The 25,688-nt window shown below is 41.9% G+C and overlaps 1 protein-coding gene and 1 long non-coding RNA gene across 3 annotated transcripts in view; one reads left to right on the top strand and one right to left on the bottom strand.

Moving 5' to 3' along the window:
• arid5b (AT-rich interaction domain 5B) overlaps positions 1–8,823 on the bottom strand; it is a 126,909-nt gene extending 118,086 nt beyond the window's left edge. For both annotated transcript variants that reach the window (XM_043712312.2, XM_043712313.2), the window contains exons 1-2: positions 8,670–8,823; positions 8,129–8,383 (exon numbers count right to left, since the gene is read on the bottom strand). In XM_043712312.2, the coding sequence (XP_043568247.2) occupies positions 8,129–8,383; positions 8,670–8,690 (276 nt within the window). In that variant the 5' untranslated portion in view covers positions 8,691–8,823. The remainder of the gene's footprint in view (positions 1–8,128; positions 8,384–8,669) is intronic.
• The window catches only part of LOC148145998 (uncharacterized), an 83,181-nt gene that overhangs the window by 17,008 nt on the left and 40,485 nt on the right, over positions 1–25,688 (top strand). The window contains exon 2 of the long non-coding RNA XR_015760964.1: positions 17,004–17,073. This is a non-coding gene — a long non-coding RNA (uncharacterized LOC148145998). The remainder of the gene's footprint in view (positions 1–17,003; positions 17,074–25,688) is intronic.

Here is a 25,688-nt window from a genome sequence, read left to right as displayed (position 1 = left end):
TCTGACTATTGCTTAGATGTTGCCGTTTTCAAACAGCACGTAAGATTACAGTTAAAATGCACAAATGGATCCACACCAAACCATCTCAAAACTAACACTTCCTTCAATTCTAACCAGCTCATATTACCCAAGTTCTTACTTTCTAATAATGAAATTTACAGTTCAAGATCCCAATTAAACACATAGTAAATTAATTGTGCACCCGCACACCATTAATACCTCAAGTTAGTTTGTTTTTGTTTCCCAAAAAAGCTTTTCTTTATCATTGATGAAAGAGGCCACCTGCCTGCAATAGTTTACAGAAATAAGATTTGCGACATAAGGCCAAAAGCAGCAAACCTATCAAACATAAAATGGACTTTACAGGTTTCGTTATCCATTTTGAATCTTTTGTTGTTGGTTGATTTGTTTGAATTCACTTTCATACGAACCGCCTTGATGAACACATCTGCTAGCTGTGTAGGCAGTAATGTTTGTAATATGAGAATGTGAAAACAATCACTTCCCAAAGTTCATCAAATCAGATTCAATGCCAAAATGTTCAGATGCTCATTCAAATATAATTTTTATAAAAGCCCACTGTTACAAATAAAAATTCCTATCATATAGTACCTTACAGCCATAGCCAAGACCTTTTTTAAAAATGAGATTTAAAATGTTTTACTACATATATTTAAAAATGGCCTCACATACAAAGCAGGAAACAAACATAACAGTGCCGAAGGATTTATTAGTGCCTGTAAATTATAAAGAACAAAGGTTCCTTGATATAACAGATTGTACAAAAGCAGAATCAAAGATTGCCAAAATGCCTTTCACTTTATTTAGCAAGAAACATCATCATACTTACTTTCTTTTTTGGTAACAGCTTTACACAAATGTATAAGTTTCAGGAAATCATGTTACAGGAAATTTTGCATGTCACAAAATACCAGTAAACTTTATAATAAAATGTCACTTACAGTTAGCAGTGAAATTGTATGCACCCATCCATATAATAATGTTAGTTAATGTATGGTTAGGTCTGTTCAACCCTTTGATAAACCAGCTAGCAAAAGAAAGAAAATCTGTCATGCTGAGAATGTTTCAGTCTGTTGCCTCATGAGGTCAAAGAAAGAATTCCTCAGGTCAAAACAGATTAGTACACCTGCTTTGCTGTCTATTGAATTACTGACCTAGCAACATGAGAAATGATGCCTACAGGAATGACTAAAGCCTTTATGTAAAGTGATTATCTAGTAATTCACATTCGCAAAAAAAAACTTGGGTTTTCAATTTTGTTCTTGTTCTAAATTAGTAAAAAGCACAATGAGAGAATGCAATAAATCCACATTAAACTTTCAATTTTAACCTTATAAAGCCCAGTCAATGTTATATTAAGCATGAATGGCATGTGCATTCTGAACTGTAAATTATATTACTCATTTTACGAGCAATCATACAATGTGTCATCAAGGCCACAACTGATTTACACTGGCTTCAATCATAAAATCGTAATCATCGGACAAGACCTAATACCAGACTACACAATAAAATTTTCTTTAAAATACTATTTCTGGAACCACAGCAAAATTAGAAAAGACAAAAAAACTGTATTAGTGTATTTACAGTTGCCTTTACTTTTTTTTGTCTATGGACCTCTGAATTCACAGCAGCTACCCTTCCAATAAAATTGGTTTCATCATTTTCTAACTTAATACACTTCAAACGTACTTCATTGCTTGTCCGACAGTTTGTGATGACTTAAGGTTGTGAAAGGTGCTATGCAAACGTAAGTTGCTTTGGAGAGTGAGAGAAGTTGAATCATGATTGGCAGCGCAATATTGGATCACACAAGACATGAGCATCCCAAGCCCACTCCTGACTTTGCCCAATGTGCACATATACACCTCTCAGTAGACAGCACCCGATAACTGTTGGGGGTGGAAGGCCTGAATAGTTTTTCTCCTCCAAAGCCCTGAACGTCAAGGCCATTAGTAGCTCTCCACTGCATTCGGTTAGGTCAGCACACAGGTCAGGATAAAATCTTGGAATTGTTAGGCTTTAAGGGGACATATTGCTCCTTCGCTCACTAAAGCACTGGGAAGTCTGGCCACATTTTCAGTGCTAATTTCATTATGCACACTGCAATGCTTTATAGTACAGGAGGCCACTCATCCCATTGTGTCCTTCGCTATGTAAATACCCATTTATCAGTCAGCATTGTGGCTGTACTTCTTGTAACTCAAACTGGCAGTGTTTGAGAACAGATACTAGCCTTACCAGACTGCATAGGTACATACCAGGAAGTCTCAGGGTCACATACACAAAGTTTAAATCCTTATCCTCATTCATTTGTATCTATTTCAAAAAGCTGGGATGAACAGATTTTGTTGCTTTTGATAGAGGATTGCTATACCAGCCCTTATGATGTACAAAGCATAAAAATATTAGCAAGTTGTATTACCTAGACGGAGGGGGGCAGAACAGGGGTACAGGTCTTACATGTGGTCATGAGATTTAGAAACCTCTCCCCTATATTGGAAGTCTCCAGTCATGCCCATGCACTGTCTGTACACAGATGCTTGTTAATGCTTGGTATATATGTCATGTGGAACCTTGTTTACAATCTATTTTGATTAGCTTAGCAACCTATTACTGCACAATCCGTGTTGGATTTCTGCATGGAACTTTGGTCTATACAGTTACAAGGAATTAAAAACTTATTGGTAACAAAACTTGCACTGACCACCTAATATAATCCTTGCACCTTTACACACAAATGTGAAAATATGCCAGAACGTTCAATACACTCTGGATCAATGCCAAAGGAAACCTGAACTGATCTTCTATAAAATCTTGTTCTCTTAAGAGAACATTGTGTAACCTTTGTAACCTAGACTTTTCACAGTTAAAGTTAAGTAATGAACTGCAAAATATAATTAGAACCTGATTAATCAAGTCACAATACTACTTGAGGATGGAATAGTTTATGAGTATTTGCTAAGTGGAAACCAGCTTAAAACATTCAGATGTTTGACACAAAAGTCTCTCTCTGTCCCCACCGACCCCAGCCCCCACCCTCTCAGACTGGGGCCTTCCTCAACAAACTAACAAACAAACATTTTTTTTTGAACCACAAGTTTATAAAACCTCTAAGTGGCACAGGCTGTGTTTTAACAAATGTTAAATTTCATTGCAAGTCAGTTGTTTTCCTGGTCTTTTCACAGGACCTTTTTTTTTAAATAAACAAATTCAAAGCGAAGGCAATGTTGTGATGTTTTATGTTAATATTTCTTCTCCCATATCATATTTTAAAGTTGTTTAAACAGCTCTTCTGCTCCTGCCTACACTGTGCCTGACCCACTTAAAATCAGCCTCACTTTGCAAGCAGAGCTGCATGCTGTATTTGAATTCTGAAATAGATGAGCAACTCTTGGGGGAAAGGATATTGCAGTTTTCTTATTTCTATATTCAAAGCAGCTGACATTATTCAAATAATTGGCACATTAAATGAAAAAATGCTAACGTTCTCAAGTACCAGAATAGTGCTTATGAATATAAGAAATGCAAAACTTGGAAAAATTGTTGCCAAAAATACATGGTACTGTATTTCAGATTTGCATAACTGGATTCATTAGATCTGATCTCCTATGGGGAGCATGACATTAATATACTATACAGTGAAGCTGAGTTACAATTTATTCAGTTTTGCCAGAATAGTTTCCTATTATTAAGCCTGCATATTTATGCCACAGATTTAATACACAGACACAATTAGCATCTGGTGATTCACAGCACAGCATTAAAAAGGCTGATTAAGAGTTTAGATGGAAGCATTTTTTTTTCCTACAACAAACAGTCTTATTATAAAACCTGATACAAGCACATACAAGCATAACGTATCATAATAACCCACAGGGCAGGAGTCCATTCAGTCTTTTGTACTCATGCCAGCTCTTTGGCAGAACTATCCATTTAGTGTCACCCCACAGACCACAACAAATGGGAGCAGGAGTAGGCCATTCGACCCTTCAAGCCTGCTGAATAAGATCATGGTTATTCTGATTTACAGCTTTAACTCGTCTTTCCTAACTGACCCTCCCTGCGCCCCCATTACCCTCAACTCCTTTGTCATTCAAAACTCTCTCAAACTCAGCTGCTTGAGTTTATTTTATGGCCCAGCCTCCACTGATCTCTGCAGAAAAGAATTCCAAAGACTAATAAGAACCCTCAGAGAGGATATTCCTCCTGATTGTACATTTATGGGCACAGTACATATTATTGGAAAGGTGTAAATGCATAGAGTGCGCAGTGACTGACTATGACTTACTTACAGGATTGTTCCAGGTGTAGAATACTTCAGCTAGAAGCTGGGCTCTTCTCCCTGGAGAGAAGGCAGCTGAGAGAGGTTTAAAATCATGAGTGGGCTTGATACAGTAGACAGGGTGAAATGGTTTCCACTCATACAAGAAACAAGATGAGAGGGAATTGATTTAAATTGATGTGAGAAAAACCTTTTGCACAGTGTGTAGTTAGGGCATGGAATGCACTGCCTGAAAATGAGATGGAGGTAGTTTCAAATGAGGCATTCAAGAGGGGAGTGGGACAATAATGGCATGCAGGGATATGGGGAAAAAAGGGAAGAGACTGGCCTTGGATAATCAAGCTGTTGCAAGCACAATGGGATGAATGGCATCCTTCTGTAACACACCGGGGAAACATCAAGCCAGCATCCAGCCTGTCAAGCCCTCTCAGAACCTTACATGTCTCAATAACAGCATCTTTTAGTCTCTTCTCCAAGGCTTTTCACTGTACTTCAGTACATGATAATAAATAAATTATGACAGACCCATCCTGATCAACCTTCGCTCTTAAAGCAAACAAGTGAAACTTGTCTGAACCACTCCCAATACAGCTAAGGTGACCAAAACCATATTCAGTACTGGGTCTACCTCCAGTTCTTTGACTGATCTTCAATTTTCTGACTTTTCATTAACACAATGCATTTCCAATCAAAAACTACAGCTGAATCTTCTTCTATTGCCATTTTTTCAGGTCATGTACAGCTCACTTCAAAACAAAGCTTGTCCATCATTATTCCTTCTGCATAAAAAGCAAAAGAACTGTGGATACTGTAAATCAGAGACAAAAATAAAATTGCTGAAAAAAACTTACAGGTCTGGCAGCATCTGCAGAGAGAAATCGAGGGTAAATGTTTTGGGTCAAGTGACCCTTCCTCAGGTGCTGCCAGACCTGCAAAGCTTTTCCAGCAATTTCTGTTTTATCATTCAGTTTGATCCTGCTGAGCACACCACTTCAAAATTTAATCAACGTCACCCTAACTTTTCAGCCTCCCATATTTGAGAGATCACAGCATCTGCCTTGGAGGTACATGGTAATAGATTCAGGGGTGACTGATTTAGAATATCTAACTAGTTATGTCATCAATTGTATACTCCCCTCCCCCCCATTGTATTTACAAAGGCCTCAAATCAGACTAGAAAACTTAATGAAGGGTCAATAAGGAATCAACATTTTTGGCATTTTAAGTGTTAATTTTGCTTATTGAAGTTATACTACATAAAAAGTGCAAATGTAGTGTTGACACCCGTGCTTATCATAATGAAATGATGATTTTTGAAAAATGGCATTCTTTGCATAAATTATTTTCAATCCATTACATATTTAATGGTAGTTTGGCTTACTGAACTAGATTATTGCTTTTTGCCTTGCACTCATCAGGACATTTCACAAGAATAGCAGTATTCTTGATAAGAATGGTGTTCTTGCAAATTGACCTGATTACTGCAAGAGGCAAAGTTTCAAAAATTGCGTTGAAAAGTTTAGAAAATGGGACTGCAACTGTGTTCTCAAACCCTTCTGCTTTGTAGTGTGCAAATCAACACAACTGTGGCTACAGTCATTTGGACGATTAGTACCTACGCCTTCAGTGGGGTTTCTAGATTCCTGGGCAGACTGCGGGAGAAGGGGGTGTAGATAATAGGAGCAAGGGAAGGAGTGGCAATAGCTGTGAACCCCCGGCAAGAATGTGTTTGTGTGTGTACTGTACGCCTGAGCCGATTTATTAATGGGAGCCTCGGACTGGGCTCACTGGATGTTGGAGAGAGTTTCTCTGGGCACGGTGCCAGGTTCAGGATCAGTGTGTGCGCGCTTGTTGCTGTTTCTGCTGCTTGTTCTCTTTGCTAATGAATGACTAACTCTGGCCAATAGGGAAATGACATCAGCGGACGTGAAGTAAAGCAGCATCTGGAAACTACAACCTGCCCCTCACTTCGTCTGTTATGTAGATATACATAAACTATTTGCATATACTACACTACAACTCTAACCGTAGGAGTAAACTTCCAGCTCACACCGCACAACAAGGGTTTCCAGGCTATGTTAACTGGAAGCAAATCATTAACAGCTACATTTTGACCCTAAAACATCAGCAATAGAAGATCAGAACAATTTTAACCGCAATTTGTTTGTGCATATTAGAATGATATTGTCACAGATTGCAACCCTGTTACAATTGCAGACGGATACATCCGTGTCCATGTCTGCTTTATACAAATGAGACGGTTCTGCAAGATTCTCAACTTGCTAAAGGTCACACAGCGACTGCCCAGAGTTTATGTAGCTAGACAAACGTAGTTACCATCCAACAGGTTCGTGCAGAGAAAACGGGACTTGTGGCTCGCTTTGAGCAAAACGGACGCGCAATGATAAACAAAAGCGAACAGAAATGCTAACACTGGCGTTAATTCCACCCTTCGTGAGCTAATAGTTTTCAGCTGCTTAGCATACAGAGAGAGGGAGGGGGAGCTAGAATTGCTGAGAAGTGTCACGGGATCTGTGATGTTTTTTGATTCTGCTTTCTAGAAGCCGCGTCAAGTAATGAGTTTCAAAAGGCAAATAATATGAGGGAGACAGTTGCACGTACGTTAGGAGGAGGAGGGAGGGGCAGAACTCTAAAAAAGTCACTAAAAATGTTTAATTTCGGTTTCAACACTGTAATGAATAATTATCTACCTGAGCAATAACATTGTAACCTGATCTGAGCACTAACAGCGTGGTTACAAACTATTATCCTAAATACCAACCACCCCTTCCCAAAAACGCGATATATGAGGTTTTAACTGCTTCTAAACCTGTTGCAGATATGAAAAGGTAATTTGACACGCCAGCCTTTCGGAATGCATAATTAGCTCCAGCGTTGTTATGGAGGTGGAGAAATCCTTGTATCCATTCTCTTTTTGATGATGCAAAGATCGGACCCTCGCTCACTACGAACAGGAGATTATACAGTATTGCAGCGTAAAAGATAAACCCCGAGATTATATTTACACGTCGCGTTAAACCAGAACTTCGAATACCTAACTATTCATCATCGATTTTCTCTCACATCACCACCAAAATTACAGAGCGTAGACCAATCCAGCACCCCCCACTGTTCTGTTCATGTATTTATATGGTAACTGAACCAGGTTTCGATTTTTTTTTGTAAAATAATGAAAAGTTATTTAAAGATTTGCGTCATTGCATGGAAAATTGAGAGGCTGGCTTTCTTGGCACGCTAACATTTTTCTCTCCCTTTTCTGAATCTGCAGTTTGGATGTTTACATGGAAAGAATTGGTTTTCATTACACACTGTAAAAGGCCACATAACATGCTGACAATCCACAAAAAGAAAATCCATCTGCCGTGCTGCATAACGTGCCTTGTGCAAAGACATGCAGACAGGGCTCTTGATACGCTTCAATGGATGAATTCTACCTGTCCCTTTTCACCCAGTTACTCGCCTTCATACAATAGCTTTGATCTCAGCTCCCTTTCGTAATTTCCGCCCTTTAGTACACGCTAGATATTTTTAATCACATTATGCTACCGCCCCCAAGTCCACAGCCCCAACTACAAGGGGAGGGGGTAAATGCCAATATATTCCTCCCCCACCCTAGCTTTACATTATGCAAACATTTCTATATTTACTTTGAAGCTCATGTCTAGCAAATGATGATTTATCAAAGAAAAAAAGTGCACAGCTCATATTTCACACAACAAGCAACCGAGAAGGGGGGGGGGGGGGGGGGAATTATTATTAAGTTCAATTAAAAGCGAATCCAAGACGAAGGGAGTTCATCACCTCTCCGTGGCCGATCGACCTGCCCTTGGGTGTATCTTCTGGGAGAAAGTAGAGTTTGGAACTCGACAGAAGTTGCTTGTTGTTTCTCTCTTCCCACAACAGTTGGAGTTCTGCTATGCAAATCGGAGCTCCTGGCTTACATCTTACAAAGAAAAAGTCTCCGAGGGAGAGGATTCGTGGTCTGCCTTCAAGACTGAATTTGAAAGCTTTGTAGAAAATGTAGGCTCCGTGTAAACCGCACGGAGATCCAACCCACTGCGGGGAGAGAAATATAAAGGGGGAAAAATAAACACAATTAATAAATATTCCAAAAAACTTCTGCAGAATTTTTTTAAAATGAGACAGATTGCCTTAAATAGCCAAAATATGTTTGGAACAATTTCTGAAGTTTCAGGGTTGCTTTTCAAATTATTTTTTCTCTATTATTTTTTCCATTTTTAAAAAAATAAAGTTTACACCTTATTGATAAGTGATTAGAAGAGGAGGCGATGGTGTGGTTTGGAGAGCGGTGGGACAGAAACAGCGGAAAATAGTTTAATACCTTGACTGAGTCCGGCTCCATATCGCCTGTTCAATTGATTGAGATGTACATTCTGCTCCCAAACTTGGCTTGAATGAATGTGCCAGGTCCTGGCAGCTGCGAGCAGCTTTCAGGGGGAAGGTGCAGAGAGATGCTGCAAGGTCCAAATCATCTCTCTCCGCCCCTCCAGCTCCAGTATCCCCGCTGTCTGCAGCTCATTTTTACAACTCTGTCCCCCCCCAAACCCTCCTTCTTCCCTCCTCCCTCCTCCCTCTGCAAAACTGCACCAGAATTAAAAAAATAAATAAAGAAAAACACCACTCTTTTATTTGCCCTTTTTTTTTGGAAAGTGAGTTCTGACTCGCCAGTCAAAAGGAGATGCAATAATGCAGTCAGTGAGCTAAGGGGAGTACAAGATGAAAAGGGAAGCGATGTTTATAACCAGTTCACCAGGGGCTGTATCATCCTGCCAGGACCTGCAGCCTGACGTCAGCGCGAGTCCGCGCAGCGGCTACGGGCTCGCGGCGCGCACATCCATGAGCGCGCACTGCTGCACTCTCTCCGAGACTGACTTTTAAGAATGGTTTTGAAAGTGGAAAAGGCGTGTATTGGAGGTCCCGAATGTGGGATTTTTCCGTGCGTTGGTTTATTTTGCAGTGTTGCTACTTCGGGCTGCTGTTTTCAGTTTGGATACATTGTAGAGTGCGTGCATTTGATCAGCTGTTGCCTGTTGTTGGGTGCATTGCTGCTGTTTTCTGGGGGGTGGGGGGATTCATTATGTTGCAGAGCTGCCAATCTGGGGTGGGTGCATGCATTGCATCACCATGAATGGCTCAACTAAATGTTTGTATGCGAACTAGGTCTGAACCTCTGGGCTACTGTTAAACAGCATATTCCACCGCCTCCCCCCTTGTTTTTAATATTCACAACACTAACAGTGTTGGTCTGACTCATTGCAGCATTTGATTAATAATTAATTCATTGAATTCTTTTTAAATATAGAACGGAAACCAGGAACAGAGAAAGCAAAGCTCTGGTCCTTTAAATGTTAGCTGTATGTCTGCTGCTGTACAATAACTGTACGTAAATATGTGTCCTCTGCATAAATAGCTCGTTCGTGTCTATTTCTGTGTTCCGAAAGCAGTGATAATAATACAGACACACAGCCTGAACGGAAAAACATGAGTCTATCTTGCATTCCTCCCCTCTCTAATTTGATGTTTCTTTTTACGTGTAGATATAGAAAAACCGTATAGTTACTTGAATGCGCCGGCATTTATCAAAAATGTGATGACCTTCAAATTTGTACTTGTGCTTTTGGTGGGAGGGGAGTTTTGCACTGCTTTAGATCTGTATAAAACCCATTTCACGTTTTCTTACAGTAAATAATCACTGCTGGATGCAGTGATCCATCCTGGGGTGCATATAGACAGGAAGGGGGCGTTAATGAGAAGTTTATTTAAATTTTTCACAAGTGTCTGATTTCAACATCACACAAACACGTATAAAATCATACGCCAAGAACGTGTACTTCCCTCCTTTTCACTCAGATCAGTCAAAATGCAAATTCGCGTTGTGAATAGAAGCGGGATTGGAGGAACTGAAATTTAACAAAAAAAATTGGCTTGTGCTTTCCAAATGCATACTTCTTTCGGGTTTGTTAATTACATGAGTTTAGTTAGACTGAAAGTAAAACAGGTTGCCAATTTACTGTTCGCACTGTCCTGCTACCAGGCATGGAGTGGGAGGTGGGGAGGGGGGGGTGTTTGGAACGCGAACATTTCAATATTCGAAACGTCTCAAAACGAAAGGTACACATCTAGCGCAGAGACAAAATGAGCCCATTACTGGATCTTGGCAGCCTTTTAGAAACTCATTAAATAACAAGATGTTTGGCTGCTGACTTCCTGATGAAGGGCTTTTGCCCGAAACGTCGATTTCGCTGCTCCTCAGATGCTGCCTGAACTGCTGTGCTCTTCCAGCACCACTAATCCAGAATCTGGTTTCCAGCATCTGCAGTCATTGTTTTTACCTTGCTGACTATTTCTAGCTGGGGTGGGGTGTTTGATCAGTGATTTGCATCAAATGTTGCAATCTACCCGATTAGCGGCTGCAGGATTTAACTGCAATTGAATTTCTTTTATTGCTGTTAAAACTTCAAAAGATTGGCAATGTGCAAACAATTAGCGTCCTCCTGACCAGTAAAGTGTATAAGAATTAATAATGATTTAAACTTGTCCAGTGGGTGGAGCGTCTATCCTTCTGAAGCGATTTTTATTAAACTTTTTTTTCACCCTATACTTAGTTATGGTTTTCATTTTTTGACAAATGTGCGCAAATTTTAGCATATGTTAAAATTTTTTGCACATCTACATTTCCAGTTCAACATTCTATTGCGTCTAATTTTATTCCTGCCTTGTCAACATTTATCATCGTATCTGCTTATGCAAACAATTAAAATGGTAAAGGAGGAGTGGCAGACTCTGCCAGTAGGGGGAATTATAGAGCCAGATTTTAAATTTCCAAATCTTTACAATCTGTATACCTACAAACTTATTTATACCATAAAGGCCATAAGAAATAGGAACAGGAGTAGGCCGTTTGACCCTCGAGTCAGCTCTGCTATTGAATGGGATCATGCAGACAAGCAGGAGGCTGGAAGAACACACCAAGCCAGGCAGCATCAGGATGGCTTGCCTGGCTTACTGTGTTCTTCTGACCTCCTGCCTGTCTCCTTCGGATTCCTGCATCTGCAGATTTTTTTTTGTCTCTAATTGAATAGGATCGTGGCTGATCTGACAATCCTCATAAGGTAGTTCTTCTATAACGCGACAGTTGCGTTGTTGTTCAACCTCGCATTATAGAAAAATCACGCGTTAGAAATGGCACTCAAAGTGTCTGCGATGTAATTGCGTTACAGTCAAAACACATTTTAAAAGTTTGCACTTGAGAAACAGTGTCCCCAATTCGTCAATCGTGATACAGCGAATTTGTGTTAATGAAACACCCGCTATAGCAGAATGGCCTGTATATAATTTCTTACCCTTTCCCCATAACCCTTGATTCCCCTACTGATCGAGAATCTAACTATCTATCTCTGTCTTAAATTGCCTCCCCCATTATTCTGAGACTATGCCCTCTGTCCTAGATCCCATGAGGGGAAACATCCACTCAGCATTTACTCTGTAAAACTTATTTAAAATCCAAATGTTTCAATGAGACTTCCTTAGTCTTCTAAACTCCAATGAATAGAGTCCCAACCTCTTTAACCTTTGCTCATTAGACAATCCTTCCGTAGCGGGGATCATCCTCGTGAACTTTTTCTGAATTGACTGCGATGAAATAATATCCTCCTTTGAATAAGGGACCAAAACAGCTCACAGTACCTCAGGCGTGGTCTCACTGAAGAAGGGCTTATGCCCGAAACGTCGATTCTCCTGTTCCCTGGATGCTGCCTGACCTGCTGCGCTTTTCCAGCAACACATTTCCAGCTGTGGTCTCACTAGCCCCTTGTCTAGTTGCAGTAAGTATAAGCTTTTGGAGCACTGCTCCTTCGTCAGGTAGCTAGTGGGACATGATGTGGAAGGCTCCTCTGGGGCCTTGGATGGAGGTGAGGGGGGAGGTACAGGCGCAGATTTTACAATTCCTGCGGTGGCAGGGGAAGGTGCTGGAAGGGGAGGGTGGGTTGGTGGGGGGGCGTGGACCTGACAAGGGAGTCACGGAGGGAACAGTCTTTACGAAAAGTGAATAAGGGTGGGGAGGGAAATATATCCCTGGTGGTGGGGTCCATTTGTAGGTACGGAAACGGTGGAGGATGATGCGATGTATACGGAGGGTGGTGAGGTGGAAGGTGTGGAGCGGGGGGTTCTGTCTTTGTTGCAGTTGGAGGGGTAGGGTTCGAGGGTGGAGGTGCGGGAAGTGGATGAGATGCACTGGAGAGCATCATCAAACGTGGGAGGAGAAATTGCGGTCTTTAAAGAAGGAGGCCATCTAGTGTGTTCTGTGGTGGAATTGGTCCTCCTGCGAGCAATGCAGCAGAGGCAGAGGAATTGAGAATAAGGGACAGTATTTTTACAGGAGGCAGGGTGGGAGGAGGTGTAGTCCAGGTAGCTGTGGGAGTTGGTGGGTTTGTAAAAGATGTCAATGTTGAGTCACTCACTGTTGATGGAGATGGAGAGGTCCAGGAAGGGGAGGGGAGTGTGTTAGATGCTCCAGGTGAACTTACTGTTCAACCTCCTCGTGGGAGTATGAGGTGGTGCCAATGCAATCATCAATGTAGTGGAGGAAAAGGTGGGATCGGTGCCGGTGTAACTCCAGAAGATGGACTGTTCGACGTAGCCGACAAAGAGACAGACATAGCTGGGACCCATATGGGTTCCCATGGCTATCCCTTTTGTATGGAGGATTCAAAGGAGAAACTATTGAGGGTGAGGACCAGTTCAGCCAAACAAATTATTGTGTCAGTGGAAGGGTACTGGAGGGGACGCAGGGAGAGGAAGAAATGGAGGGCTTGTAGGCCCAGGTCATGGCGGATGGAGGTGTAGAGGGATTGGATATCCATGGTGAAGGTGAGGTGTTGGGGGCCGGGGAAATGGAAGTTTTGGAGGAGCTGGAGGGTGTGGATGGTGTCCTGAACATATGTGGGGAGTTCCTGGACCAGGGGGAATAGGGCCGTATCGAGGTAGGTAGAGATGAGTTCGGTGGGGCAGGAGCAGGCTGAGACAATGGGTCAGCTGGGGTAGTTAGGCTTGTGGATCTTGGGTAGGAGGTAGAATCAGGTTGTGCGGGCTTCCCAAAGTATGAGATTGGAAGCTGTGGGAGGGTGATCCTCTGAGGTGATGAGGTTGTGTACGTCTGGGAGATGATGGCTTGGTGTTGGGAGGTCAAGTTGTAGTTGAGGGGGCGGTAGGAGGAGGTGTCTTCAAGTTAGCACCTGGCTTCAACGGTGTAGAGGTCAGTGCGCCAAACTACTACTGCACGCCCCTTGTCTGCTGGTTTGATGGTGAGGTTGGGTTTGGAGCAGATGGAGTGGAGGGCTGTGCATTGTGAGATTGAGAGGTCAGTGTGGGTGAGGGGGTGGACAGGTTGAGGCAGTCAATGTCCCGGTGGCAGTTGGAAATAAAGAGATCGAGGGTGGGTAACAGACTAGCATGGTGTGTCCAGGTTGATGGAGTGTGTTGGAGGCAGGTGAAGGAGTCCTCGGAAGGTGGGCGGGAGTCCTGATGGAAAAAGTAAGCTCGGAGGTGGAGGCGGCGGAAGAAGTTTTCGATGTCACAACGCGTATTGAATTCATTGAATCCGGGAGCGGAAGGGGATGAAGGTAAGGCCTTTGCTGAGGGCTGATCATTCGTCCCCAGTGAGGGGGAGGTTTGGAGTGATGGTGAAAACTCGGCAGGGCTGGGAGCTAGGACCTGGTGCAGGGCTGGATCTGGGAGTGGGAGTGGTAGTAGAGGGACCGGGGGTGACATCATTTACAGAAGTGATGCTCACCCGGGGCATCTAGGGGCAGAGGTGGCTATAGTTCCCTGGCTTGTTCTTACCACCCTTCTTAAACAGTGGCACCACGTTAGCCAATCTCAAGTCTTCCGGCATTTGATTTGTGACTATCGATGATACAAATATCTCAGCAAGAGGCCAAGCAATCACTTCTCCAGCTTTCCGACAGAGTAAGAGGGATTTATCCATCTTTACCCGTTTCAAGACATCCAGCACTTCCTCCTTTGTAATTTGGACATTTTGCAAAGTGTCACCATCTATTTCCCTACAGACTATATATTCCATATCCTTTTCCACAGTAAATACTGATGCAAAATACTCGTTTAGTATCTCCCCCATTTTCTGCGGCTCCACACAAAGGCCACCTTGCTGATCTTTGAGGGGCCCTATTTTCTCCCTAGTCACCCTTTTGTCCTTAGCGTATTTGTAAAAACCCTTTAGATTCTCGTTAATTCTATTTGCCAAAGCGATCTCATGTCTCCTTTTTGCCCTCCTGATTTCCCTCTTAAGTATACTCCTACTGCCTTTATACTCTTCTAAGGATTCACTCGATCTATCCTGTCTATATCTTACATATGCTTCCTTCTTTTTCTTAACCAAACCCTCAATCTCTTTAGTCATCCAGCATTCCCTATACCTACCAGCCTTTTCTTTCACCCTAACAGGAATATTCTCCCTTCCAAAATGAACAACTTCACATTTTTCCAAATTATCTTCCATTTGCTCACCCTTTGGCCACTTATTTAATCTATCGATATTTGTCTGTAAACTATTTATATCCCTTATCAGTTAGTATTTATCAAAATCATCTTGCATATTGTATGCATGCAATAAATCTTGCGTCCTTTTGTCACACTGTTTGCATATACTTGCATGTCAGCATTTACAATTGTATCAACGTTACAATAGGTCATTCTTAATGTCAACATTAGCTCGTCACAATGTAGTTCCAGACTTATCCAGAAGGTGGCACTATATATCGGCCATTTCTTTTCTTCTCTTTTATCTCCAACACTCAACATTTCAATGTCAGCTAGGCCTCCCTGATTGGACCAGATTAACAGCCCCATTCAGGGAACTCACTAGACCAGAAACTCAGCTAATGTTCCTCAGGGACCCGGGTTCAATCCCATCATGGCAGATGGTGCAAGTTGAATTCAATAAAAATATATCTGGAATTCAGAATCTACTGATGACAATGAAACCATCACTGATTGTTGGAAAAACCCCATCTGGCTCACTAATATCCTCCAGGGAACGAAAATTGCTGTCCTTATCTGGTCTGGCTTAATGAGAATCCTGACCAGGTTAACTCTCAACTGCCCTCTGAAATGGCCTAGCTACTCAGTTGTACCAAAAGCTATGAAGACAGACCACCTGGCATTGACCCAGGCACCAGAAAAGACAACAGCAGTGAGATAACTCCAGAGGCTGGTATCCCGTCACCAAGTCACCCTGTATTTACACATGAAGAGCCATTGACACTGAATCAGCCATTTCTTAGGTGTGAATTTTGACCAGGTGTCTCTCATGATTGCATTTATTTTGAACTTCACCATCCGGTGAAGCAACTGGTGAACGTGCGCAGGACCACGATGTTGCAATGCACTATTTCTGCCCAGCAACGGAGTGGCAACAGCAGCTACCTGTCCCAAAGATGGTGCTGCTGATCGCACTGTGAGCGTAGAGAGGCTTTCTTCCCACTCAACAGCCACTGCTTCACCTGCCCCTGACCTGGAAAGAATCGGCACAAGGACCAGAGAGAGCGCAAGAAGTGGATAAGATAGAATGGGGGAATTGGTCGTCTCTTTTAAAAACTATTTTGAAATAAGGTGAGACAGTTTTTCAAACAGCTAATGTTACGGCACACAGAATATGGTGATATGCACAGCAATGGTCTAGTGGTATTATTGCAGGACTGTTAATCCAGAGTCCGAGGTAATGTTCTGGGGACTTGGGTTTGGATCCTGTCATGGCAGATGGTGGAATTTGAATCCAATTAAAAACCTGGATTTAAGAGTCTAATCACGGAATCCCTACAGTGTGGAAGTAGGCTATTCAGCCACATTGAATCCACACTGACCCTCCGAAAAGCATTCAACTCAGACCCATTGCTGCATTTCCTATCTAACCTAACCTGCATGTCTTTGGACTGTGGGAGGAAACCCATGCAAACACAAGGAGAATGTACAAAGTCCACACTCACCTGAGGATGGAATCAAACCTGGGTGCCTAGAGCTGTGAGGCAGCAGTGCTAACCACTGAGCCACCATGTGTCCCATCTAACAATGACCATTAAACCATTGTCGATTATCGGAAAAAGTCATCTGGTTCAATTTAGGGAAAGAAACTGCCGTCCTTACCTGATCTGACCTCCATGTGACTCCAGACCCACAGCAATGTCACTATCTTTTAACTGCCCTCTGACAATTAGGGCTGGGCAATTAATGCTAGCGTGGCCAGTAATGCCCTCATCCTGTGAGTGAATGAAAAGGAACATAGGTGGACAACTCCATGAATGTGCCAGTGGAGTAATTACTCTGCTATCTCCAAGATCCTTCTTAGACTGTTGGAAAATCCCAGTGAGGTTTAAACTGACACTCATTTAAAAATGTTAGCCTCAATTAGAAATTTTAATTAACCCTTATCCATCCTTCTGCTTTATATTATAATTTGTGCTCATTCTGAATTTTATTCATCTCTCAGGTCTGTAGTCATTTGCAATTCAATCCATTTCCTCCCAGGTCTTCAGTATTTGTCATGCTTTAATCTCCATCTTGGTAATTATTTATGTTTTACCAAGAGATATGAGGGGGATTGTGAGCTAAAATGTTGGTCATTTTGAATTTCCTTTGCCAGGTCATTTCAGAGGGCTGTTAAGAGTTAACCACATTGCTGTGGGTCTGGAGTCACATTTAGGCCAGACCAGGTAAGAATGTCAGATTTCCTTCCCTAAAGTATATGAATTCACCAGTTGATAGTTGATTGTTTCATAGACATGAAACAAATTTTAAATTGAAAATTATACAGAAAATTCACCAGCTGCCATGCAATTTGAACCCACATGCTCTAAGTTACGCGCTATCTCTGAGGCTGATTGTACACTATTCTTTTGCCCTTCTTCCACTATCCCAGCCTTGTCCCCAGCTCATTCTCCTTGTATTCTGCTATCCTTGTGTTTTTCCAGAGCCCTATCCAATTTACTTGTAGCTGAGGCTCCTCCATGACCTATTTTGTATAGCATCTCCTGCGCCTGCTTTGCTACTCCAACTAGCATTGTTGCTTTATTAATTAATTTGATCATAAGGTGGCATCCCTCTACCTTGCATATTTTAACTATAAAGCCAGTCAAACCAAGCCAATTGTCACCAGACAAAGAGTTAAATGCGCTATTTGGTGATGCTGCACATTGGGAGTCAGTGGATCTCCTGTTGGCTTTCAGTGGGTCTGGGAAAAGGATAACAAATCAGGACATACTGCTGAAATCCAGAATCCTTTCTAAAGTCAGGTGCCCAGCCCTTATAGAGTCATAGAGATGTACAGCATGTACATTCGGTCCAACCCATCCATGCCGACCAGATATCCCAATCCAATCTAGTCCCACCTGCCAGCATTTGACCCATATCCCTCTCAACCCTGGTAAAAACAATGACTGCAGATGCTGGAAACCAGATTCTGGATCAATGGTGCTGGAAGAGCACAGCAGTTCAGGCAGCATCCGAGGAGCTTCAGCAAAATCGACGTTTCGGATATATCCATCTAGATGCCTTTGAAATGCTGTAATTATACCAGCCTCCACTACCTCCTCCGGCAGCTCATTCCACACACACACCAACCTCTGTGTGAAAAGGTAGCCCTTAAGGACCCTTTAATATCTTTCCCCCTTCACCTTAAATCTATGCCCTCTAGTTCTGGACTAGGGAACCCCAGGGAAAAGACCTTGTCTGTTTATCCTATTCATGCCCCTCATGATGTTACAAAACTCTATAAAGTCATCCCTCAGCCTCTGACACTCCACGGAAAACAGCTCCAGCCTATTCATCCTCTCCCTATAGCTCAAATCCTCCAACCCTGGTAACATTCTTGTTAATCTTTTTTGAACCCTTTCAAGTTTCACAACATCTTTCCGATAGGAAGGAAACCAGAATTGCACGCAATATTCCAAAAGTGGCCTAACTAATGTCCTGTATAGCTGCAACATGACCTCCCAACTCCTATATTCAATGCTCTGACCAATAAAGGAAAGCATACCAAAAGCCTTCTTCACTAACTTATCGACCTGAAACTCCACTTTCAAGGAACTCTGAACCTGCACTCCAAGGTCTCTTTGTTCAGCAACACTCTCCAGGACCTTACATTAAATGCATAAGTCCTGCTCTGATTTGCTTTTCTAAATTGCAGCATCCCGTTTTTATCTAAATTAAACTCCATCTGCCACTCCTCAGCCTATTAGCCCGTCTGATCAAGATCCCATTGTAATCTGAGGTAACCTTCTTCCCTGTCCACTACACCTCCAATTTTGGTATCATCTGCAAATTAAATAACTATACCTCCTACGTTCACATCCAAATCATTTATATAAATAACGAAAAGCAATGATCCTTGTGGCACACCACTGGTCACAGGTCTCCAGTCTGAAAAGCAACCCTCCACCACCACCCTCTGTCTTCTACCTTTGAGCCAGTTCTGTATCCAAATGGCTAGTTCTCCCTGTATTCTATGAGATCTAACCTTGCCAACCAATCTCCCATATGGAACCTTGTCGAATGCCTTACTGAAGTCCACATAGATCACGCCTACTGCTCTACCCTCATTAATCTCTACATCTCATTATAAATGGGGTAGAGACATCATTTATCTCCTGCTGTAACGTGTCTTTTCAAAGGATATCTGGAGAAAGAGTTTGTCATTTATATAACTGATTTGGATGCGAACATAGGAGGGATAGTCAGTTAGTTTGCAGATGACACCAAAATTGGAGGTGTAGTGGTTTTTGTTGAGGTTTGTTCCAAGCAGCTCTATGAACCGGGATTCTGTGCTCTATGGTCTGTTCCTCGGGACGCATACCAAGACAAATATCCACCGCACCTGCAGGACCATTAACTCGGTGAAAGATGCTCTTTGGTCAACCAGAAACTTGTTGGTCTTCCAGAGCATGGCGTTGACCCCGGTTGAATGTTGCAGACTAGTACATTCCAAGGTCCAGGACTATGTGCTGAGGGACGCAGTAAAGCTTGGGGCAGCTGCTGCCAAGGTGCAGTGGGGAAAGACCACTGTCTGAGGTCTTTCTGCTGAAGTTAAACATGGGTCGTTCAGTTATTGTACCCGCTTCCCTCCCCAACCACGTGCCTCAAATATATGTAAATATAATCTTGTAGAAGTAACAAATGCCTTTGGTTTGTTTATTGGATAGAGTCAAACTCCAATGTTTGTTTGTTTCTTCATAGGCTACTGTACAGAACTGAACTACTTCAGTGACAATGTATATAAAGATATTTTCATGAATAAAGTAAATTTTTGAAATAAAAAAAGTCCCCATGTCCACATTGAGTGGCAAGGTGCTCCTATTTTGAAGAACAGCAGTGAGTTCCCATTGATGTCCAGGGGCAGAGTATACAGGGACCAAATAGTCCTCCAGTTGTTGCTCCTATCCATCTCCCAACTCCATGTTGGCATGTCTCATTATCTGAGGTGTGCAATGCACTTTGATTTGTTAAGGCATGGCTTTTAGTTCAATGCTTGGAGAGTTGTCATGAGGAAACCCATGTTGATGTGATCCTGTGATCAGTACGAAAAGCACGCCAAGCCTCCTTCGAAGGCCCCTTTCCAAACCTGCAATTTCCACAACCCAGGAAGGACAAGGACAGCAAAGGCATAAAAACAGCATCATCCTCAAGTTCCCCTTCAAGTCACACGCTGTCTTGAATTACACATTCTATGATTCTACACCATCTTGATCTGGAGATTAATCACCATTCAATCATTGTCACTGGGTCAAATTCCTGGAACCCACAAGCTAGCAGCACTGAGGGAGCCTTTATTGCATGGACTGCAGTACTCAAGAAGAAAGCCCACTGCTGCTTTCTCAAGAGAGGAAGACTGTGCACCTTTCATGACCTTGAGATATTCCAAAATGCCCTACAGCCAGGAAGTGTTTTTGATGTGTAATGTAGGAAATGTGACAACAAGCAGAAATGGAATCCTGACCAAATTGTTTCTTTTAGTTGAGGGGTAAATACTGGTCAAGATGCCAAGGTGAACTTCTCAGCCCTTGTTGTTGTTCAGCATTTGCCCCTCAACAATAATATTATAATAGATTGTTTCCACAGTTTCTTGGAGCTTGTTATGTGCAAATTGACTGCTGGGTTTCTTACGTTATAACAGTAACTGCATTTCAGGTGTACTTAATTGGCTGTGAGGCACTTCAGAAAATCCTGTGATGGTGCTATATAAATGCAAGCTTTTTGTCCTGCATTAGTCAGTCAGTAGCTCCAGCAATGTTACAACATCCTCTGACTCAGCTCAAGCATTACTCGAGGAAATTTGTTGAAATGTGAAGTTTACTTCCTTATAATCAGCTGCTGGGAAACTGAGCTGAAAAAATAGGAAAAACGAGTAAGACAACATTATGACATGTAGAGCTGAAGGTAAAACATTAACAGCCTTTAGTTTCACCTCCCCTGTTATTAACATTTAAATTGCCTTTATCCAACATTACATTATCTTTACTCTCTCTCCATTTTGTCAACAGGAGTGGGTGGGGCTAATAATAATATATTACCATGAATAAAGACAAGAAGTTGGTGGTGACATTAGAACACTAATTCAGCCCTAGAACACTGCTGCCATTCACTAATCATTCTTTATGGCATACTGTGGCTTCCAATTTTGTTAAACAGGCAAATTCTGCTCTTGCTTTGTTAAAGAATTCTGCAGCCACTGAACATTAACAGCGATGTCCACTCATAATGAAAAGCTCCTTATGCTAAATTTTCACAGTCATTCTAAACCTTGGAAAATGTTTGATAAGCCTCTGCTGGAACAGCATGGTCTTATCATCCTTCCCAAGGATAGTCATGATTCAGAGATGCCAGTGTTGGACTGGGGTGGACAAAGTTAAAAATCATACAACACCAGGTTATAGTCCAACCACCTGATGAAGGAGCGGCGCTCTGAAGGCTAGTGCTTCCAATTAAACCTGTTGGACTATAATCTGGTGTTGTGTGATTTTTAACTTTGTCCACCCCAGTCCAACACCGGCATCTCTGAATCATGACTATCCTTGGGAAGGATGATAAGACCTTTGATAAGAGGAAGAGGTGGATTTTTTTTAGAATGGTTCCAGGGATGACAGACTTCAGAAAGGCGGGGAAACTGGAAAAGCTTTGGATTTCGGGGCAGAGAATGTGAAGGTGAAATTTAACAGCCATGTTCAAAATTCTGAAGTATTTGAACAAGAGTACATGAGTAATTACTGGTCAAGATGCCAAGGTGAACTTCTCAGCCCTTGTTCTTTTTCAGCATTTGTGGAAGTGTTTGCACTAGCAAAGCAGAGGGCATGGACTGAGGAGAATTAGCAAAAGAAGCAAGTGAGTGAAGCAGAACTGATACATTATTGGGAAAACTGGGCAGTTAAAATTTAATAGGTAAAAACAATGACTGCAGATGCTGGAAACCAGATTCTGGATTAGAGTGTTGTTGTAAAAGCACAGCAGTTCAGGCAGCATCCAAGGAACAGGAAAATCGATGTTTCGGGCAAAAGCCCTTCATCAGGAATAGAGGCAGAGTGCCTGCAGGGTGGAGAGATAAATGAGAGGGGGGGTGGGGGTGGGGAGAAAGTAGCATAGAGTACAATAGGTGAAAGGTAGAATTTAATGGCTAGTTTTAACAAAGAGCCAGCACATGGAAAGATGGGCTAAATGTCCTTCTGTACTATATCATTCATAACCTTTGTTCCTCGAGCTGTGTGCTGCAGTGACAAACAATATTGCATGTGCTGGAATGGTTGGAACAAATAACCTCCACACCAAAGAATTAACTAAATATAAATTAATCTCTGTCCTAAATTGTCAATGTTAGAGGTCAGGGCAAAATCTAACATTGAATGGAGCAAGATTAAGAAGTGTTGGCAAGTATTAGACAAATGTGTCTCAGCCCTCATTTTAACAGTTTAACATCCTATCCTTATCTTCATGTTTCTCCATTCTCAATTCTTGTGTCCACCTTTATAATGTAAAAGACTAACTAATATACAGTTTTGCCTGTGGTGGCACTATAGGAGTTTATAATCAGTAAGGTTATTAGGAAGTATGTGCCAACATCAGATTTTTCCATGATCGTTTACAGAAAACTGCAAGGGCTGGAAAGCAGGGTTTCTGTTTCTGGGGTTCTGCAGACAGGAGACCTTAGACTTTTTTAAGGGGCATTTGGGTGTTAGCAATCCTGAGCTGAAAATGTGTTGCTGGAAAAGCGCAGCAGGTCAGGCAGCATCCAGGGAACAGGAGAATCGACGTTTCGGGCATAAGCCCTTCTTCAGGAATGCTGTTAGCAATCCTCCAGGGTTGTGATGGAGACTTCAGAATTTACTGCTCAAGCTAATGGGGGATTGATATGGTGAGAAAACATTGGGTCATGAGATGTAAGAATAGATGTAGGCCATTCAGCCCATCTGGTCTGCTCCACCATTCAATGAAATTATGATTGATGTGATACCTTTCACCTTTGGTTTACTGCTTGATTTCCCATACCCTTTGATTCCCTTCCAGATTAAAAATCTGCCTATCTCAGCCTGGTATGTACGCATCTCTCTCCTGCATTCGGGTGAATATTATTGCTACCTGCTCAGGAACACGGGTTAAAATATAATCCTATCAGCTTCTTAAAATAAAATGTCCAATATTGTCCAGATGTCCAACAACACTCAAGAAGCTCAACATCATCCCAGACAAAGTAGTCCACTTGATTGGCACTACATCCATAAATATTCAGTCCCTCCACCACAAGCTAAGTGAATATCATCTACAAGATGCACTGCAGAAATTCACCAGGACTCCTCACACAGTAACTTCCAACCCCACAATCACACCCATAATGAAGGACAAGGGCAGCAGATACATGGGGACACCAATACCTGCAAGTTCCCCTCCAAGTCATTCACCATCCTGACTTGGAAATATATCGCCATTCCTTCACTATCACTGGGTCAAGATTTTGGAATTCCCTCCCTATGGTGTCTCTATAGCACATGGACTATAGCGGTTCAATAAGGCAGCTCAGCATCACTTTCTCAAGGGGCAACTAGGGATGGACAATAAATGCTGGCCCAGCCAGTAACACCTATATCTAATTTTAAAAACTTAATTGCATTAAAAATGATCAGAGCCACTAGAATTCACCCTTTAATAATTGGTGAGAAAAATGATAACTCTATGGTGAAGTACCATGTAATTTGGGCAGTTTTAACTTTTTCCCTCTTTAATCTGAAACAATAGGATTAAAATCACTACCTCTTCCTCTATGAGTCAGTCTGATTCAGGAGCTTGTTTTGAGGTTTCCAAGCCCAAGTAAACAAATTCCTTGTCACAATATTTTGTATTGCCCCAGGAACACTGAAGCACTCACAAAGTATATATTGTACATGGGAAAATAATCTGCAGGGGTGTATTCATTCTGCAAGTATTAAACCAAGAAGGAAAAAAATTCTATGCATCTTACACAATAACAAGAAGGCAATAATAGTCAACCAATGAACTGTTTGGCCAGAAGTAATTTTCATATAATTACTGAAGATAAGTATCTGCAGCCAGGCTGGAAATAATTCAAGGTTCTTTTTCTCTTTGGAACAATCATTTCAGTACAATAAAATTAAATTGAAAATGTGAAAGTAAATAGACAGCGCTGTGTAATCCCCTCTGGGTACTTTCCATTTGTCCAAACTATAGTTTGTATTACACTTAAAAGAAAAGGAAGTAACATTTAGAAAATTAGATCGTTCCTCTGACCTGAATTCAACAGTTTTTAATACAAATATTGCGAAGGCATAGCATACAGTGAAATTCAATAACCTGTGTAACAGGAGTAGATGCTGTCTCACATTTTAGAACACAAACTCCAAGTGCTAAACCAGCTGGTAATCCACTTGACTAAACAGAAAAGGAAGCTTTGCATTTAGATAGCACACATCCTCAGTGTGGCCAGAAACGCTTCACAATCAATGAAGTATTTTTTGAATGTTTCACTATAGGGAGATAGGAAATGAGCTGCCAATTTGCACACAGTAAGCTCCCACAGACAGCAGTGAGGTAATGTCCAGATTATCTGTTTTAAAATACAGCAATGACTTACATTTCTATAGTGATATCTCAAAATGCTTAACATTAGGAGGAGTATTGTTAGTAATTACTAGTTAACCTATGGATTCTATCATGAAAATAGTTTGAATTTGGAAGGAGGAAGATCTTGTTTGACCAAGCCACGCTCTCGTTTTGAACACACCATAAATAAAGTCAATGGCTAAACTCCCCAGTCTATTTGAATTTTCGAAAAGCTTTTACACTTTCTATATAAAAGACTTTGAATATAACTAAAATCTTTGGGAATCCAGGGTGGATCTCACATCTACTAACAGGTTCGATAAAATATAAGCAGAAGTGAACACCAGCATAAGATATTAGCTAGACTTTCCTTGGAACAGGTTCTGGTCCATCTCACGAACATCACTGGAAGTATTGTGAGAATCTCCATTTACATATGCGAATGTATTTGTGAACATTGAGGCAGCATGGTGGTTCAGTGTTAGCACTGCTACCTCACAGCACCAGGGACCCGGATTTGATTCCAGTCTTGGGTGACTGCGTGTGTGGATTTTCACATTCTTCCCTTGTTTCGGGTGGGTTTTCTCTGGGCACTTTGGTTTCCTCCCACAGTCCAAATATACGAAGGTTGGGTGGATTGGCCATGCTAAATTGCCCAGAGTGTCCAGGATGTGCAGGCTAGGATATACAGGGTTTCAGGGATAGGGTAGCAGGGGTCAGTCTGGGTGGGATGCTCTTTGGAGGGTCAGTGTGGACTCGATGGGCCGAATGGTCTGCTTCCACTCTGTAGGGATACATGTTGTCCCACTCTATCATGCCAATGACAGCTGTATCTAATGATGGCCCTATGCTCTGAGATTCTCTCCACAAACCCCTCTGTGTTTCCAACTCTCTCTGGGGCCCCTGCCTGAAATATTTCTGACAAAATATTCAGTCAATTGTCTGAAAGCCGTTTGTTTTATAAGCTCAGTAGTCATCTTTGTCTGATTACATGCTCTTATGAGGATAAAAGCAATGTACTGCAGAAATAAAAGCACAGAGTGTTGGTGAAACTTAGCAGGTCTGGCAGAATCAATGGAGAGAGAAACAGAGTTAACGTTTCAAGTCCAATATGACCCTTCCTCAGAACTGAATGTGGCTGCTCTTGGGTCTCCTTGTGGCTTTTGTGAAAAGCATGGGATTTTGCACCATGAAAGAAGCTGTTTAAGAACAACAATTTTCATTTATATAG

This window comes from Chiloscyllium plagiosum, unplaced genomic scaffold, assembly GCF_037043375.1.
Source record: "Chiloscyllium plagiosum isolate Xiang-an unplaced genomic scaffold, Cpla_swu_hap1 HiC_scaffold_22, whole genome shotgun sequence".
Classification (NCBI taxonomy): Eukaryota; Metazoa; Chordata; class Chondrichthyes; order Orectolobiformes; family Hemiscylliidae; genus Chiloscyllium; species Chiloscyllium plagiosum.
This window is presented reverse-complemented; position numbering and strand designations above follow the sequence as displayed.